Source organism: Crotalus tigris, unplaced genomic scaffold (assembly GCF_016545835.1).
Source record: "Crotalus tigris isolate CLP2741 ecotype Arizona unplaced genomic scaffold, ASM1654583v1 scf7180000018101.4720394464:4744507, whole genome shotgun sequence".
In the NCBI taxonomy this organism is placed as follows: Eukaryota; Metazoa; Chordata; class Lepidosauria; order Squamata; family Viperidae; genus Crotalus; species Crotalus tigris.
In genome coordinates, this window is record NW_024096823.1 from 2,281,905 (window position 1) to 2,300,841 (window position 18,937).

The 18,937-nt window shown below is 40.8% G+C and overlaps 1 protein-coding gene across 3 annotated transcripts in view; it reads left to right on the forward strand.

Moving 5' to 3' along the window:
• The window catches only part of MOB3B (MOB kinase activator 3B), an 89,642-nt gene that overhangs the window by 36,064 nt on the left and 34,641 nt on the right, over window positions 1-18,937 (forward strand). For all 3 annotated transcript variants that reach the window (XM_039347813.1, XM_039347814.1, XM_039347815.1), the window contains exon 2: window positions 1,567-2,150. In XM_039347813.1, coding sequence (XP_039203747.1) covers window positions 1,733-2,150 — 418 coding nt within the window. In that variant the 5' untranslated portion in view covers window positions 1,567-1,732. The remainder of the gene's footprint in view (window positions 1-1,566; window positions 2,151-18,937) is intronic.

Genomic DNA, 18,937 nt, shown 5'->3' on the forward strand with positions numbered 1-18,937 from the left:
AATGCAAAATAAACAACCAATTGATTAAAACCGCAATTAGCATAATATTTCAAGTTGTACATAATGACAATATAAAACAATAGCTACACACACACACACACACACACACACACAAATATTGGTGTTCTTTCTAAAACCAAACCACAGATCAGGCATAATTTAATAAATAAATAAGCCCGTTAAGTGCCACAAATGAAATTACTAAGCTATACTTGGTAAGTAAACCACCAAGAATCTGATGATGTCAGAATATTTCCTTGTATTACCACTTACTTTTTCCTTAATGTAGATATTGAAGTAATTCCATACAGATGCTCCCTAGCACTACAGTTAAAGATTTTGAGTATTTATCTTTCCCTTTTTTACACTTCTCCAGCAGGGGAAATCCAAAGTTCAAATCATGATTGGAAACTATTAAAGTGAAAAACAGATCATTCTTCCTCCCTATTAAAAAAAGTGTCATTGAAGCATAGTAAAGACTGATTTGGACTTATCTCTTATTAAAATTTTAGGCTATCCAATTCCCAAACAAATTGACAAAGTTTAAACCAGCAAAAAATAATACAGGTATCTCTTGACTTACAACCACAATTCAACCCCAAATTTCTGTTGCTAAGCAAGGTGGCTGTTAACGCAAATTTTGCCTGATTTTACAGCCTTTTTTCCTGCAGTTAAGCAAATCACTACAGGGGTTAAGTGAATCATGTGGTCATTAAGTAAATCTGGCTTACTTCATTAACTTTGCTTGTCAGAAGCCAGCTAAGAAGATCGCAAATGGTGATCACATGACCCTGGGACAGTGCAACTGTTATACATACATGCCAGTTGCCAATCGCCCGAATTTTGATCACATGATCATGGAGATGCTGCAACGGCCGTAAGTGTGAAAACTGGTCTTAAGTCACTTTTTTCAGGGCCCGTGTAACTTTGAACTGTCACTAAACAAATGGTTATAAGCCAAAGACTTCTTGTAACCATAGATAAAACAAGAACCATCCAAGAGAACAGCAAACAATTGGGGCTGAAATAGATAAAGCTGTCTTCTTTTTTCACCTTTTTTTTCATGCTACAATGTGAGAAACTACTGAGGACAGGAATCCGTTTTTTTCAAGCATTTTGCCCTGTTCCTTTTAACGTCTCCAACTTTCCCTTTCAGATATTAAGATTAGTAGTAACTGGATGTTGACTCTAACTGCAGATGGAATGGAATAAAAATGTTCCTGTTGTGAAATTTTCAAAGTGCTTATATGTGCATCGGTGTGACTGTGTTTCTACTGGGGAAAATTAAAACACAGGAGCCATTTTCTTGCCAATTTAACATTATTGTTAAATGGCATTATTGCTTAACAGTATAAATCCCTGTAAAACTGTATATTTTGATATATGCAAAGCAACTTTATTGATAAATAAAATTGTGATTTGTTCAGAGCTTTACAATCATGAGTTAAATACTAGCACTTTAACTACTTTGGCCTTCAAATAAAACAAATTCTAGTAAATTGTCAGGAGTCATTTTTAGCACTGACCTGTAGTTTGTTGTTATTTTTTTTCTCTTTGAATTTTTAGGAATATGACATTATCTAAGAAAACGTCAAATCAGGACACCTAGCAATCTAAGGATTTCTCTTGGAGAAATCCCCTCCCTCTGGAAATATATATAGTTATATATCTATATATAAGAATACCATTATTCTAGTGCCTCAGTGTTGTTGGAGTTTGGAAGTTAGAAGACATGTCCATTGCACTCAAGCAAGTTTTTAATAAGGACAAGACGTTCCGCCCCAAACGGAAATTTGAACCTGGGACCCAGAGGTTTGAGCTTCACAACCGAGCACAAGCCTCACTCAACTCTGGAGTGGACCTGAAGGCAGCTGTGCAGCTGCCCACTGGAGAAGATCTAAGCGATTGGGTTGCTGTTCACGTAGTTGACTTTTTCAACAGGATCAACCTGATTTATGGAACTATCTGTGAGTTCTGCACAGAGAGAACCTGCCCGGTGATGTCAGGTGGGCCTAAGTATGAATACCGGTGGCAGGATGACCTAAAGTACAAGAAACCTACAGCATTACCAGCGCCCCAGTATATGAATCTTTTGATGGACTGGATTGAGGTGCAGATCAACAACGAGGACATATTTCCAACTAGTGTAGGTAAGTTTATCCATGTCTAAGAATTGTACCTTTGAATGGTTTTCTCCTAGAATCTTTTAATGGTATTTTAAAAATGGAAACTTTAAAATTGAAATTCCAGTACTTTTTTTTAATTTTGTCAGTTGTGTGGTGTATATAAACAAATGAATTGCAAAGATCCATTGGTTTGTGGCTGGGAGGACCTTTGCACAAGTTCGCCTGTTGCACCAGTTGCGACCCTACCTGGACCGGGAGGCTCTCCTTACAGTCACTCACGCCCTTGTCACCTCACGTTTGGACTACTGCAACACGTTCTACATGGGGCTACCCTTGAAAAGTATTCGGAGACTACAGTTGGTCCAGAATGCAGCTGCGCGAGTGATAGTGGGTGCTCCTCGATACACCCACGTTACACCTATCCTCCGTGAGCTGCACTGGTTGCCTATTGGTCTCCGGGTCCAATTCAACGTGTTGGTCATTACCTTTAAAGCCCTATATGGCTCAGTGCCAGGCTATTTGCGAGACTGTCTACTACCTCATAGTTCCCTACGTCTGGTTAGATCCCACAGGCTGGGCCTCCTTCAGGCCCTGTTGGCCAAGCAGTGCCATTTGGCGGGGCCGCGGAGCAGGGCCTTCTCTGTGATGGCGCCCACGCTTTGGAATCAGCTCCCCCCGGAGATGAGGACCGCTCCCACCCTGTTGGTCTTCCGTAAGCTACTTAAGACCTGGCTTTTCCGGCAGGCCTGGGGTTTATAAAACCTTACCCCTGGATGATTGTTTTTGTATTGTTGTTTTGTTATGTTTTATGTGTTTTTTATTGTTAGCCGTCCAGAGTCCATCGGGAGTGGGGCGGCTTATAAATTTTAAAAATAATAATAAAAATAATAATTTGTTGCAGAGGAAGACAGAAAACAAAGTTGCAAAAAAGGGCAGTAATTAAGCCACCAGTTCTGTCATCAGAACTTGGAACTTACATTCTGTCATGTAAAATGAGTATTGAATATATACACTTGGATTTCAGCTTCTTTCTGTTATATATACTTCTTTATTTCTTCAGTGACAGAGCAACTGTAGGCAGCTCACATATGAAAACAGAATGCAAATACAGTACTGTAAATACAGGATACAATAAGGGAAATAACAGAACAGCAATCCAGAGCACATTACCACATATACAGCATATATATCAAACTCTGCTAGCATCTACCCTACACTCTAAAGTTGGGGAGGCTATCCAAATCTTCATGAAACTCATTCTAGAAGGCAAGCACCACAACAGAAACATATGTTGATTTACCATATTTTGATTTATATCAAACCCAAGAATAATATGGTTTTTCTACATTCTGCTATTTTATTTAGAACCAAGTCCAATTGCAGCACTGCTGCCATTTTAAAAAGATCCAGATGGTAGGATTGTACATTTTAGAATGTTATTTATAGTATTACCCTGTGGTGCCAGTAAGTAGCAGCCTGGTTAATTTTGTCATTACGTCCTGGCAGTATCTGTGTGGTGGTTGGATTGCCAGCTTCCTCCTCCAGCAGTAGTTTTATAGCGTGCATCTTCTCTTACTTTCAGTTTGAGAATAGAAATTAAGCAAAGAGAAACAAATCAATACATGTATCTCTGACATTTACTCCTTCCTGAAATTTGTATTGTTTATCTGAGTAGTTGTAACAATTGTGGAGGGATTTCCTTTGTTGATCCAGTCAGAAACATGAAATATGGATGGATGGATGGATGGATGGACGGATATGTCCCATGTTTATTTTGTACAGTTAAAAGCAACACACCTAATGCTCATGCCTCCTTTTTTCTTCATCATAACTATCCTGTGTGGTGGGTTGGACTGCCAAAGAATGACTGTCCCAAAGTCACTCAACTGTGCTCAAGGGAAGAATGGATCTCCTGTTTTCCACTATACCAGACATATCCTAAATTTGTAAATGTTTTATTATGCATATTGCAAAAGGGCCATAGTGAAGAAGCATCCTATACTTTTAAAGAGTTCTCCAATAATTAGCAGTAAGGCATAGGATAGCTCATACAAAGTCATGCAAAGGCTATGGTCTCGGTAAGACCTTTCACTGCTGATAGTCTATCTATTATTAGTTGGAATTCAATGATGTCTCATTCTTAATAATGTCCCAACCACTCAGAGTAATCAAAAAGATTTCCTTCAAAGATGTGGGCTGACCCAAGAAATAAATAAGAGCTATTTGATTAGAAATTAAGTTGTAAGCTTTAGAGAAAGAAGAGAGAGATGAACAAACTCCTTATTGCTTCCTGAGCTTGATTATTGCAGACATTTCATTACCCAAATTAGGTAATATCATCAGTGCTGGTAGGGAGTGGGGTTTGCTCTCATTCTGTTCCCTACCAGCACTGATGGTGTTACCTAGTTTGGGTAGTGAAACGTCTGCAAGAAAACAACCAGGCTCAGAGAACACCAAGGACCCCTCATTTCAACCCTGAGCTACAGATATTCTCCTCTATTGGAATAAAACTCTGATTTGATTAACCCTAGCCCACAACGTGTGGCAAAAAAGCATAGTGGCAAATTAAATTATTTCACCAGTCCCCAACCTTTTTGGCACCAGGAACTGGTTTCATTGAAGAAAATGTTTCCATGGGCTTGGGGGGGGGGGATGGTTTCACTTTTGTTCGCTCGCCTACTGTTCTGTTTCCAAGTAAGAGGCATTGAGACGAGCAGGAGTAACAAACAGTCTTGTCTTTATTCCATTCACAACAGAACCAAAAAAAAACAAAATGGCGCGAATTGCTCTTATACCCCTTTGCAGGGACAGCATCAGCCAATCAATTCAAGGCATTTCTCCCGCCTTGAGCATGCACACAAGGTGGGAGACAGCCTGTCTGGTCCCAAGCATTCACATATCTGCCCTGGCCTCTCTGCAGCCTCCTGCACCTGCTGAATGACTCAGCAGGCCCAGGACATAAAACCTACAATTCACCTCCAGGTGTGCGACCCAGTTCCTAACCGGATACAATCTAGTTGGGGACCCTGGAGTTATTGCTTCTGTTTTTGTTGTGATGGCAGTGATAGTTTTAGAAAAGTGCTCTTGCTTCTGTGAAGACAAAGAGCAGTTCCTTGGACAGATCATGCTTTATCTGTCAGACTGTATCTCACAGATGGTTTATACTGCTGGATTTAGGCCTCTATTATTAGAAGTCTTAGTTTACACTGCTGTATAAACTGCTTTATACTGCTTAAATGGCATTTCTAATGGATATTTGCATAATTTGCATGTTTTCTGGGTTAATCCTTGTAAATCGTCCTTTTTTTAATTTTATATGCATCCATAGAGAAGAGAAGAGAAGAAATGCAATTAAGTAGGACGTTGGTTTAAGAGCTAGTTCTTAAAGAGGAAGCAAGTAATTTCTGGAAGAATACGAATGCTTTGAGATGAGCAATTTCCCTTTCACATTTTCTCTCGTTTGCCCCTCTGAAGCAACACTGAGATTGATTGTAATACATTACTAGTAGGAACAAGAGGAATGAATGTTGTACTGATGATTTATACTAACACTACATTTTTGAGGAGTTATTTTTCAAAAAAAAAAAAAACTTCAAAACCGCTGTGTGTGCTAGGTAGAACATTTCTGTTTTGAATTCTTTAAATTCAAAGATTTGAATTTTGAGTTCTTTTTTGGATTATACTGAAAATATTTGTGACAGTGCATGTAATAATCAGTAGCTGAATTGTAAGGACAGTTATTAAATCCTCAGCCCACTTCTTGATATTTGGAGAAAGTCACTATTCAGTCAAAACATTTTCAAAATCCAAATTTTCTATAGAAATTTTTTCCAACATAGACAAGTTTGGCAGTTTCAAAGTTGTATAATGGTTGGGGAATCCATGGTCTTCATTATTACTATAAATCAGTAGCTACAAGAAGGGAGAAGAAAAAAGTAGGTGGGAGAAACTGCAGACAGATAAGAATGACAAGTGTCTCTTGTTTCCTGTACACTCATGAATGATGTTGCTACACAGATGACTTCCTGTTGGGATCAAACAGGAAGGACCCAGAAACAGTTTTGCGTGGTGTAGAGTAAACTCTGTGATCTGGCCATCTCATTGGTTATCTCTGTTGGTCTGCAAGACCTTTCTCAGGTGAGTCCTAATATTTAATTTAAGCAAAAAACAGTCAAAACAATGTATCGTTACAGTACATAAGATTACATATATTCTGGCTATTATAATATAGTAATGAAAAAGTCACTGGAGCCAAGAAGAAAATTACCCAATGGACTACTGTAGGCAAGAGTATACCAACAATATTACACACATGAAGAAGGATTTAATGTAGTGGAAAAAAATATCCGAGAAAGAACACAAACATTTTATAGAATGCTAATAGGAGGACACGGTGACAAAGCTATCATCTGAGAGAAGCCTATTCAGGAATCGCCTTATTTTTGAACTTCCAGCAAAATGTTTTATCTGCTTAACAAAGCATTTAGTTTCTTTGAACGTAATGTTCGTGCCTCATTAATTCTGTACATCATTTTAAGCAGCCTCTTGTTCTGGTGAGACATGTTTAAATTAATCTCAAGCCTTTTACTGTGGGGCACGCTAAGGAAAGCAAGAATTATACAGATGTCAGGAATGTTTGTATGTTAATACAAGGATTAGGGCTAAAGTATAGTATTAGAAACCCCAATCCTCATTTGTTGGTAAATTTATTAAGGCGGAGTCTCTGAGAAGACTTTGAATCTCCTCCATGCTTTCTGCAGTCTGAATTGAGTTGCCATTTGTGAGATAAGCAACTATCATTTATGTCTCTTTATATACATCCAAGGGGAACATGTTGGCCCAGTGGTTAAGATGCTGGGCTTGTCGGCTGGAAAGCCGGCAGTCCAGGTTCAAGACTGACTGCCACGTGATGGGGTGAGCTCCCATCCTGGTCCCAGCTGCTGTCCACCTAGCAGTTCGAAAGCATGCAAGTGCAAGCAGAGAAATAGGTACCACTTCAGTGGGAAGGTAACATTGCTCCATGACATCATGCTGGTCACATGACCATAGAAATGTCTTCGGACAGTGCTGGCTCAATGGCTTTGAAATGGAGATGAGCATCGCCTCCTAGATTCGGCAACGACTAGCAGCGTAAAATCCGCAGGGACTCCTTTACCTTTATATACAGTCCAAAACCAAGGCAGCAGTTTATCTCTAACGGGCTAGATTTGAGGGTGTTTTCCTCAAATTTATGTTTTGCCCCTTTGGGTGCTGCATCAAAGAATCTCCGTTACAAGAACCAATGTCACACTGCATCAGTTTAATTTGCAAAATTGTAGTTGCTTGTACTCGCTTTACATGCTGGTTTTTTTTTAATTATTTGTTGCTGAAGATCACATTTTGAAAAAAGCGCAAAACCAGTAAAATAAATTAAAACCATACAGAATAAAATACACTTGTCCATACAAATATTAAAATGGTAAAATAGTAAAACAGTAATGAGAAATCAAGAGCAGTACACATAAGTCCTCGACTTAACGACCACAGCTGAGCCCAAAATTACTAAGGGAGACAGTTATTAAATGGGTTTTGCCACATTTTACGACCTTTCTGCCACCATTGTTAACTGAATCACTGCAGTTGTTAAGTTAGTAACACAGTTATAAAGTGAATCTGGTTTTCCCCATTGACTAGTCAGAAGTTTGCGAACGGTGATCATGCCACCCCAGGACACTGCAACCATCATAAATATGAGTCACTTCCCAAGCATCTGAATTTTGATCATATGACCATGGGTTGCTGCAACAGTCATAAGTGTGAAAAATGGTCATGAATCACTTATTTTCAGTGCCTTTGTAACTTTGAATGGTCACTAAAAAAGGACTACCTGTGGTGAATACAGTATAATGTTGGACAAAATTACATTAAATTACATAGGAGTTCAAAACAGGGTTTGTGTGGGGGGGGGGGAAGAATTCTCAATTTAGTAAATGGAAGGGCACAGCTAAATTCATTACTGGGTTGCGTTGCAGTTTTGTGTTTTCCTAAACCTTTTCAACTTGAATTCATGCATGTAATTGAAAAACTAAATGAATATATACAGTCTCCAGATGATAACAATATGTGATCTGATTCCTTATGTTCTTCATTTTAAAATGTTCGACAATCTCAGCCAGACAGTTTCAATTTCTAAAAATGTTGTGTCCCAAGATCTAGTCTGCAAATCCTTGCAGAATTAGTGCTATAGGAAGGATTATTGCCACTGCCAGTGCATTAATATGTATGCATTTTTCCTTTTATGTTAGAGAAGTGCGTGACATTTTACAGATGGAAACAGTAAATCTGATCCGTATTGGGAAAAAGAAAATACAAGGCTGGATTCATGTGTACAGATGGGATTATAGGAAGGAGAGCTAGTTGGGGCTCCCTTCAATTAACATCAGTCAAAACACCACAGCCTTTTTATACAAGGCTTGTGATAAGAGTTAATCTCAAGACATCAAAATAAATACTTACTGGGAGGAGGAGAGAATGAATAAATCATAGCAGCATCATATGCTCAACTGAAAGTATTTGGATATTTTTAATAGTCCCTACTCTTTTACTCAACAGCTAGAGAAAGCACTGAAGTGTTATTCTCTCTTACAACTTAATTAGAGTTAAATAAAGTCACATATCAATAAAGGAGAATATTTGTATTTTAGGGTTGAACTAAGATAAGATAAGATATGAAAAGATTGTCACTTTTTTCTGTGAACACACTGGCACATATTACAAAAATGAAATTCTGATGCCTGCTGTTAAAAGTACTTAATTTAACCATACACATACTTGCACATACATATACATATGCATACATACATACATGTATATATACATACATATGTGTATATATACGTACATACATATACATACATATATATATATATATATATATATATATATATATATATATATACACATACACATACATATACTGTACATGTATATATATACATACAGGAGATGGGGAAAACAGTACCACGGCCTGCTGAGAAGACATTTAACTCTTCCTTGGAAGGATTGGGCTGATAGAATGATGGATGAGACAGGCACGATCTCTAAGGAAGAAGATGACAGCGTTTTACATAATTGGGATGATGGCTCTATAGATGGGACAACCAAGGCTCCCATGGACTGAGATGATGGACCAAATGGCCCTAAGCCAGGGACAGAAGTGCTGAGGCGATCTGGAAGGAGGGGGAGGGAGGGGGAAAACAGCAGAAATGCCGGAACAGCTGCTTGTTGCAGGACTGGGGCGGAGGAATTACGACAGCGGCCTTGGGGTGGGGAAGGATAATGGCCCTGGGAGGGAGAGGGACTGGGCGAAGGGACGGATTGACAGCCGCCCTCCAAGTGCTTGCACACGCACACTTGAGGATCGTAAAACAACCAGTGGAGCCAAGGACAGTTTGCCTGATGCGGAACAACTCTGCGTGATACGGATTAATGCAATCAACGAGCTGATGACATGCTCAAGGAGCCGGGCGCAGAGGCAGGAGGCTATATGAGCTGCCTTCCCGATCTCCTACTATTCTAACTCTGATGACGCCGGCAGTTTTTTGGCCGGATGAAAGCTTAGTGCAGCGGTTCTCAACCTATGGGTCGCGACCCCATTTGGGGTCGAACGACCATTTCATGGGGGTCGCCAAACAGCACTATCCGCCATTTTTTCCCTTTTCCCTAGCTGTGCTCTTTATTCCCTCCTCTTTGCACATGCACAGCTTTTTCCAATATAAAGTTAGGAAGTTTCGGTTTCAGAGCACGTGGCAGAAAGCAAGAGAGAGAACAAGCAAAAGTGGTAAGTTTCAAGCACCTTGATTCTTTGCCCTGCTTTAATTATTATTTTTTAAAAGGGGAAACGGGGAGAGAAGGGCGGGGGAGGGAAGGGGGAGAAAGAGAGAGATCTGGTTTTACAGAAGCGAAGGGAAAAGAAGGAGCGAAAGAAAAACCTTGGCTCGATTGGAGCAGGCTCGGTCCATTTCTTGGGCTGCCCTGGCTGGGGCGGAGTGGGGGGGAAGAAGGGATCGGCACAGTTTCCGCTCGGAGCCAGCCGAAGTTGGGCCAGGGTTGGGCGAAGGAAGAGGGCCAAGGGCCGATGCGGAGGGTCAGAGGCGAAGGGGGTGCGCTGTGTCTAACCCTGAGGGCTGCGGAGGGAAGCGGGGCGGAAAGTGGAAGGAAGGGAGCGGACGGGTTGCTCGTGCCTGGCGGGGCTCTTTCTGGAAGGAAACTCGCATAGAGGGCTGTCTCCGAAGTGGTGTAGGGTTACGTTCTTGTGGTGAGTGGCGGCGAAGGGCAGGCGGCGAATCCGGGAGGACCCTCGAGTGGAGCAGGTGGTTTTCTTACCTCCGGTGGGTTCAGAGACCCCTGCACCCCTTCCTCCCTTGCTTGCTTGGAACGAGGGGGCAGCAGCCACCCTGAGTCGCTCATCCCAGCCCTGTCCTGCTTGTAGATGGTTGGCCAGACCCCTGCCCCGCCCACCCAGCTGGCGGGTCTGTCTGAAAGCAGCAAAAAACTTTGCTGCAACTCGGTGGCTGTGCCCGGCTTGCTGAGCGCCTGCGTGAACTTCCGAGTCTCCGAGGAGGAGGAGGAGGAGGCAGCGGTGGACTGAAGAGACATGGTCACCATCCTTGCCGCCTTGGTCCTCCGCTTCTTCCTCTCAGAACTGGTTCTTCCCGGCGGCCCCTCTCGCCGTGGGAAAGCCGAGCCCGGCCCGGTCATCTCTCAGGGTGCTGCCTCGTCGGCGCTCGGGAGCCCCATCCCACCTCCCTCCTGTGATGGCTGTGATGGCGCTGGCGGCTTCCTTGCTCCGATGTGGCGACCAGCATTGAAACGCAGGTCGGCAGCTGCGGGCTCCGTTGTGTGTCACCTCCCCCCGTGAATGGCAAGCCCCGTGGGGCTTGACAGTGGTGTTGCTTTAAGAAAAAAAAATTATTCCCCCCCGCCCCATCCCCCCTTTTGCATAGCAATAAACACCACAATAAACATTCTCATGCTTTGTCCCCCTCCCATTTACTCGATAAATATTAAACATACACTTCCTGCCTCATGCTGGCTGAAGGGCAATGTTTGAATAAGGCCGTGGAAGATGACTATAATCAAAAATCAGAAAGAAAAGGAACTCAGGGAATATTTCCAGTCCGTGTACACTAAGGGAAGCAGTTGCTAAGTGAAACAGTGATTATACTTATGATCATACTTCAGCTTTCCTTTGCATATCTGTGAAAATTGTAAATACAATGATTGGTCATAAAGTTACTTTTTTATCACAATCTTAATTGCAAATGGTCACTAAATGAGGCACTCACTAAATGAGGACTACCTGTACCTAAAGAAGTCAAAAGGGACACTTTAAAAAATAAAGATTTTACAGGCAACAGCAGTACCTGAGCAATCTTGCCTTGGGACCACAAAAAAAAACCCTGGCCTAGTTAGGATGGAATTCTACCAGAGTCCAGACAATGTGGTACAAAACCAAACCAAACCACAAACGCATCCTTGCTGGGATTCAGTTTAAGTCTATTTCTCCCCATCCAGAACTAGGCCTTCAGGATCTGGGTCAGGTCTCCACCTCATCTTCTGCTTGGGCCAGGTTGAAGATCTATAATAGAGTAACATTGGCATCATGATGACTCTTTCATGCTGGCAGATGAGCTCTCCCAATCCCTTCATGTATAGTTGTAGTTTTCAGTCTCTGCAACTTTAAATGTGTGCATTTCAATTCCCAGAATTCCCCAGCCAGCATGTAGATTGGGGAGACATCCTATAGCAGAGCTCCCAAGAACCCAATTTCTCCTTTCTCCACCTGCTTAGGACAGAGAAGAAACACTACAAAAGACAGTGTCTCCCATTTCCAGGCCTTCCAACTATCCCAGAGGGATAGTCTCCAAGATCCCTTGTACAGGAAAGAAAAAAAAAACCACGAGAGTTTTCTGGCAGCTGAACACCAGGGATTATAAAATGGACCATAAAACAAATTGCATGGATATGGTACTTAATGTCACTGGCTTACATGTTCTCATAACAAGTAGCATATCTCTGAAATTATTACACACTGAGAAACTGAGAAACATATCCCTTCGCCTGAGAAACATATCCACATGTGTTTTTCTGAGAGCTATTTTGGTTGTGGTCACTTGGTGGCCACACCCACTTGACCACGCCCCTGGGGGTCACCACAACATGGGCAACTGTATTATGGGGTCACGGCATTAGAAAGATTGAGAACCACTGGCTTAGTGACTCTTCCTAACCACAGGCTTGTTTATATTAAACAGGCTGGTTTATTATATCCTGATGTTCATTTTTTCTTTTATTTGTTAACATATACATATATGTGTGTGGGTGTGTATGTGTATGTGCGTGTATATATGTTGGGTTGAGTACCCTGTTTACCAAATACAAAGCAATCTGCTCTGCGTTTCGCTCCAGTCTAGGAGCATATACACACACACACATACATACGTATATTAATCACAGTCCATTCTGAATACAAGTACCGTAAATGCCGGCGTATAAGACGACTTCCGCGAGCGCTGAAATCGGCGCCAAAGACGGGGGTCGTCTTATACGCCGAGTCGTCTTATATGCCGGAAATACTGGTAGTTTCCGGCGTATAAGACGACGTTCTAGGAATGCGGCCCGGCTATAAAGACGGGGGTCGTCTTATACGCCGGGTCGCCTAATACACTGGCATATACGGTAGTCCTCGATTTACAATAGTTCGTTTAGTGACCATTCAAAGTTAAAACGGCACTGAGAAAAGTGATTTATGATCATTTTTCATAGTTATGACCTTTCCACATCCCTGTGATCATGTGATTAAAATTCAGATGGTTGGCAACTGGTTCATATTTATGACCGTTGCTGTGACCCAAAGTCATGTGATCATCTTTTTGTGATCTTCTGACAAAGAAAGTCAATGAGAAAGCCAGATTCACTTAACAACCAGGTTACTAACTTATCAACTGCAGTGATTCACTTAACTGAGATAAGAAAAGTCATAGGGCAAAATTCACTTAACGTGTCTCATTTAACAACAGAAATTTTAGGCTCAATTGTGGTCGTAAGTTGAGGACTACCTGTACATAGTGGGAGAAAAAAGTCTGAAGAATTAACAAGGTTGTTACTATTATTTATAAAGCTATTACAGAATATATTTGTTCTGCTTCAGACAGCATGAAGCCTACTCCCAGAAGGTAATAAAGAAAACCGGTCATGGAAAGGATGTATAGCGTTCATGACAATATTGTCGATCTTCATTAAACAGCGCTTATATGCTAGGTCCTGGATAGAAGGAAGTGAACATCCAATAATCTTTTCTGCAATCATCACCACCACTCTCTGCACAGCCTGAGGACTCCTTTGTGCTCTCTGAGCTTGATTGTTTTCTTACAGACATTTCATTAACCCAAGTAGGTAACATCATCAGTAATGAAACATCTGCAAGAAAACAGCCAAGCTCAGTGACCACCAGGGACCTCTCAGAGTCACATATGTGAGATGGATGACTATATTAAATAAATGAAGAAATGCTATTTCTTAGTGGTCATTACTAGTTAAATCTACTTTTCCCCAGTCATATCAGATATTGCTCAATATACATACTGTGTTTTTTGTAGCCTGATTGTGGTCTTCCTATATAGACATTTAAGTAATCCGTATGGAAAACAGAATACTGAATCGGATAGGCTTATGTTTTTTTCTTAATATTTCAACTATAGATGTATCTGCTATGGCCATCATTGCAAATGGCACACCTTGAGGACTGCAGTAGTCCCGGTGTTATCACCAGCCATCTGATCAGCATGATCAATGGCAGGTAGGAAACAGATGACCGATTTCTCACTGCCAGAGGCGAGAGAGAGAAAAACGATGGTGCCCACAGATCAACTGGCTTGTTGAAACTGGATGCTTTTAAGTCCGAGGGAGGGAGGGAGGGAGGGAGGGAGGGAGGGAGGGAGGGAGGGAAGGAAGGAAGGAAGGAAGGAAGGAAGGAAGGAAGGAAGGAAGGAAGGAAGGAAGGAAGGAAGGAAGGAAGGAAGGAAGGAAATGTGCATGCAATAGACTTTGTGTGATAAGAAGGTGATGCTTGAATGGGGATGCTCATATATGTCTGCATACATACCAGTATATGACTACTGATATCCAAACTGCCAACTGCATGGCTCCTCAGGCAGAAAAGATTGCCCAGTGATATTTTTAAAAATGCACTACTCATTGTTGCTCACACTTTTCTGAAAAACCAATTAACATAAAGGACAAGAACATACCTTACCTTATTCTTTCTGAAGTCAGGATAATATGAATCCGTTAGTCCTGAAGTAGATATAAATAAATTTTAATTTGACAAGGCAGGACACAAGACATTTCTTGACAGCAAGAAGAGAGCAAAACCAAATTAGAAATCAATCTGCAGTAATCAACTCTATCTTTCAGTTGGTTGAGTTCAGTTATTTTTCTTATTATATTCGTTCCAACTGTTTGACTGTTCTTCTTTCTTTGATCCAGGATGGCCTTCATCATACTAAATTTCTTCCTGTGTGGAAGGAAGAAAATTTTAGGCCACTAGTCAACACACTGTTTCCCTTGTGTAGTCTTATGTTTTGGCAGTGCTGGGTTGCATCATTCTCATGTCCCCGTTATTTCTGTTTGTGAGAAAAGCCTACTTCCAAGAATCTCAGAGCATCTTGTTTTACTCACATCCAGATTCCATGTCTCCAAGCAATCTATCTTGGAGCAACAAATTAATTTCGTTTGACTTGTATATTGGCTTTTCCCACTTGCCCTGCCCATGGCGTAAACATGATCCGATCAGTGGTGGAATTCAAATATGTGAACAACCAGTTCTCTATGTGGATGCCACTTCTGGAAGTCCATTCTGGGCCTGGGCAACAAAAAATGAGCTACCATTCTGCCGAAGTGATGCGAACTGGCTAAATCCCGCCACTGGATCTGATCCTGAAGAAGTTAATGTAGCAGTCACATTGTACTCCCAGTGGCACTGCAAAGGCTTACTACCTGCTGAAAGGGAAAACATAGTTTTAACACTGGAACAAGAAGTGCAATTTTTGAGCTGCACCGTGATGAGAATGAGATAAAGACAACCTCATGAAGATATGCTCCTCTCCTCCCCCCCCCCCACAAAGAGATTGCTAAGAGGCAGTGCTTTTTTTGTAAAAAAAAAAAAAAAGGTGCCAGAACTCACATATGTCATACAACCCGCCTTGCCTACCCTACAAGGTTCCATTCAAAAAAGGTGCCGGAACTACATTCTGGGTGTTCTATGACAAAAAAAGCCCTGCCAAGAGGTGTTCATATTGCAGTGGGAACAAATGGGGAAGCCCTGTATACTGGCATGAGGTGCAGTTGCTTTTCTGTGGGTGAAATCTAATGTGCTTCAACAACTAATGTGTTTCTAATAATGTTAGCTGACCTTAGTGGTCCTGAATTAGTCCAACATTTACTGGTTATTTGAAGATGCTGCAGTCTCTGTGTATTCCTCTCTGGTGCATTCCTATTTGTTTCTTGAGGGCTGAGCTTGTACCGCCACAGTTGTCCCATCCATGCAACACAACTGAGCTGCTTTCAAGCCGCTTTAAGGTGAAATGAAAAAGCTCTGTGTACATGTACATGCATCCCTGAATCAAGAGAAGATTTTCATTTTTTTATTATTAAATAGATTTATATGGCTGTCCAACTCACATACAGGGAACTCCAGATGGTTTACAACATTAAAAATCCACAACATAAAAAAAACATATAACCTCCTCCATATGGCAGCAGCAACACAATCAAACCAACCACTTGATTGGCGCCCTCTTCATTTGGGGTCCCTGGGCCCGCTGATTAAACCACATCTTCAGAACCTTTAGGAAAAGTTACAAGATGAAGACCGAGTTGTACTTCTTGGGGAAATGATTTTCCATAGGGAAGGAGCCACCACTGAGAAGGCCCGTTTTCATGGTCCCACAAAATGTACGTCCCTAACAGATGGGACCTGCAGCATATCCTGCCTTCCTATCCTGCTGAGCCAGTAGCTATCATGGGAGAGAGGCAGTCTTTCAAATGGATGCATAGAAAGCAACAAGTTACGAGGCAATTCTGGAAAATATTTTTTCTCTTCCCCTCCCAGTTCTGCCCAACGGGAACATCACTTATTTTCTTCTGGAAATTTCCTGCTCAGTTGTATTCAGAGAGTAGCTTCAACTTTGTTTCTGGTCAAAGGCTTATGGTACACATACGAAGAGACAAAGCAAAGAGTTGCTCTCTGTTACCTATATATTTTTATGTTGACAGATTCCTATTCTGTATATGCCGGCGTATAAGACGATTTCCGGAAGCGCTAAACTCGGCGCCAAAGGCGGGGGTCGTCTTATACGCCGAGTCGTCTTATACACCGGAAATACTGGTAGTTTCCGGCGTATAAGACAATGTTTTAGGAATGCGGCTCAGCGATAAAGACGGGTGTCGTCTTATACGCTGGGTCGTCTAATACGCCAGCATATACGGTAATGTTCTTGCCTTTCTGATCATCATCACTGGCTCACTAACAGTTGCTGTCTGTGGTGCCTTTAAATCAGAGGTGTGTAAAATAAATAAAAATGCAGACCTAATTTAAAAGTTAGAAATTCTCTATCCCTCTTCCCCACTTTCAGACATAATTCTTTTGCCTGTCCTCCTGTCTAAGTATGTTTGCTGTGGTTGAAGAAATGTTTTCTAGACCAGAGGAAGAAGAGAAGGATAGAATTGTTTTAATGTTTGTATTGAAGGTTATTGTAAAATTGTTTTACAATGTGACAACCCAATCATATCCCCAATCCTTCTGGGATGGGAAAAGATCATGAAAAGGGAATGGGGGGGGGGAGAGAGCTGTTGAAAGACCAAGCACTGTACTGGCTTTTAATAGCTGCCAAAAACTACACCAGGGCCCAAAAGCAAATAAACCTTGTGCTAAAGTTAATTAGCTCTGCTCAGAGGCCACAACTTTTGTAGTCTCTCCCCAAAAAGATGGAGGGAGGAATCTTGTTCTCAACCTAGTCAAGCCAGGACAATCAAAAATGTGAACACGGATCGATGTGATTTGTTAGAGCTCAAACACAAAATCACATCATGTTTTTTGGTCTTGGACTTCACCCCATCACTGCAACAACTGTTGCATCTTTTCCCTTCAGCGAGTGGGACTCAGAAATGGAAGGAGCAACAAAGCTGAAGGAATGCACCAACTACCGTATTTAATGTGCCTTACGCACAGGAATTAGAACATCCCTATCAGCAGGAAGCTGGGGCAGAGACATCCGGTACTGAAAATGAGAACAGCAAAGTCCGTATCTCTGTGCTTTTTTTGACAGCTGAAGGACAGGAAGAGAGCAATATTTCTTGAGCTGCAGGAAAGGCCCCTTGCTCTCCTGGACACTATTGTGAAAATGCTAGTCACTAATTAATCTTTGCTTGTAGGTACAATTTGTTTCGCTAACAGCGAAATGTGTTAGTTAAGGCTGATGTAAATATAAGGCTTTGTTAAATGTAACATTTTCGGTTTTCATCATACGTATTTGTTGCCGGCCATTCTTCCCCCTACCACATGGATATAATATTCATATGCCAGAAAAATAACTGATACTTCTCCATGGAACAAACATCAACTGTGAATAGTGTAATATAGTTTATAGATCTGAATAACAAATCTTGAAAATTATAAGAAACAACTGTAGAAAACCCCCCAAAGCCTCTTTCACTGCATTTATGAATATTCTTCCAAAGGTGTTGTTTATAAATGTGGAATAAACCTTGGGGAATACACTCTCATGCCAAAACATGATTGTTTATAGCAATGTTTCTTAAATGTTTTGCTCTCGGGACCACTTTTCACTTTTAAATTTTAATGGGGTGAGCTTTGGTTTGTATGGATTAAATTAATATTTACTGTATTAAAAATTACAATTGACACATTTGTAGAATATTTATTAAATCAGGTAAGAAATAATAATATTGTATTAAACTAATTCAACATTAATATAAATAAAATATTTTTCATTTAAAAAAACTTTTTGACAAAAAAAATAATGAAAAATGTGACATGATTTTACATTTTTGCAAATGTCTTCAATATCTGGCAAAAAAAAAATATTTCACAGACCATCCATTTTAAGAAACACTTGTTAGAATTTTCTACCCAGGGAATACTAACTTAGTCGCTAGGCCGTTAGTGTCAATCATGACTTTAAAACTCTGTGAGATACATTCAGATGGAGATTCATTTCTGATCTTACCTAGCTAGCAACTGAGTAGCAACATAAAATGATTTACAATAATTAAGTGAAATGTGGAACATGCATTGTGACTATTAAAATCAAAACAGAATGTATAGCTTATTATACAACAGCAGAGGTGAGGTCTTTCCTATTCCTTCCTAATTGACAGTTAATTTTAGCATTTCAAAAGGGATTTTTGTCTGAAATGGTATAGGGCTTCCTGCCTGAGCAGGGGGCTGGACTAGATGACCTCCAAGATCCCCTCTAACTATTATTATTATTATTATTATTATTATTATTATTATTATTATTATTATTATTTTGCTATGTGCACCAAACAATTTACCTCATAATATTTACTGATAAGCTCATCTACAGATGAGCTGACTCTCAAAGTTTTAGCCAAAATGCTGTGAAAAATGCACCACCTGTGGATAAACTAATGCTCAAAATGTTCACGTAATTTTTACACTTGGTTTAAATGTGGGTGATCCAAGGATTATTCCTTTCTCAAGGTATTTGCAAAAGATATGGCTATTT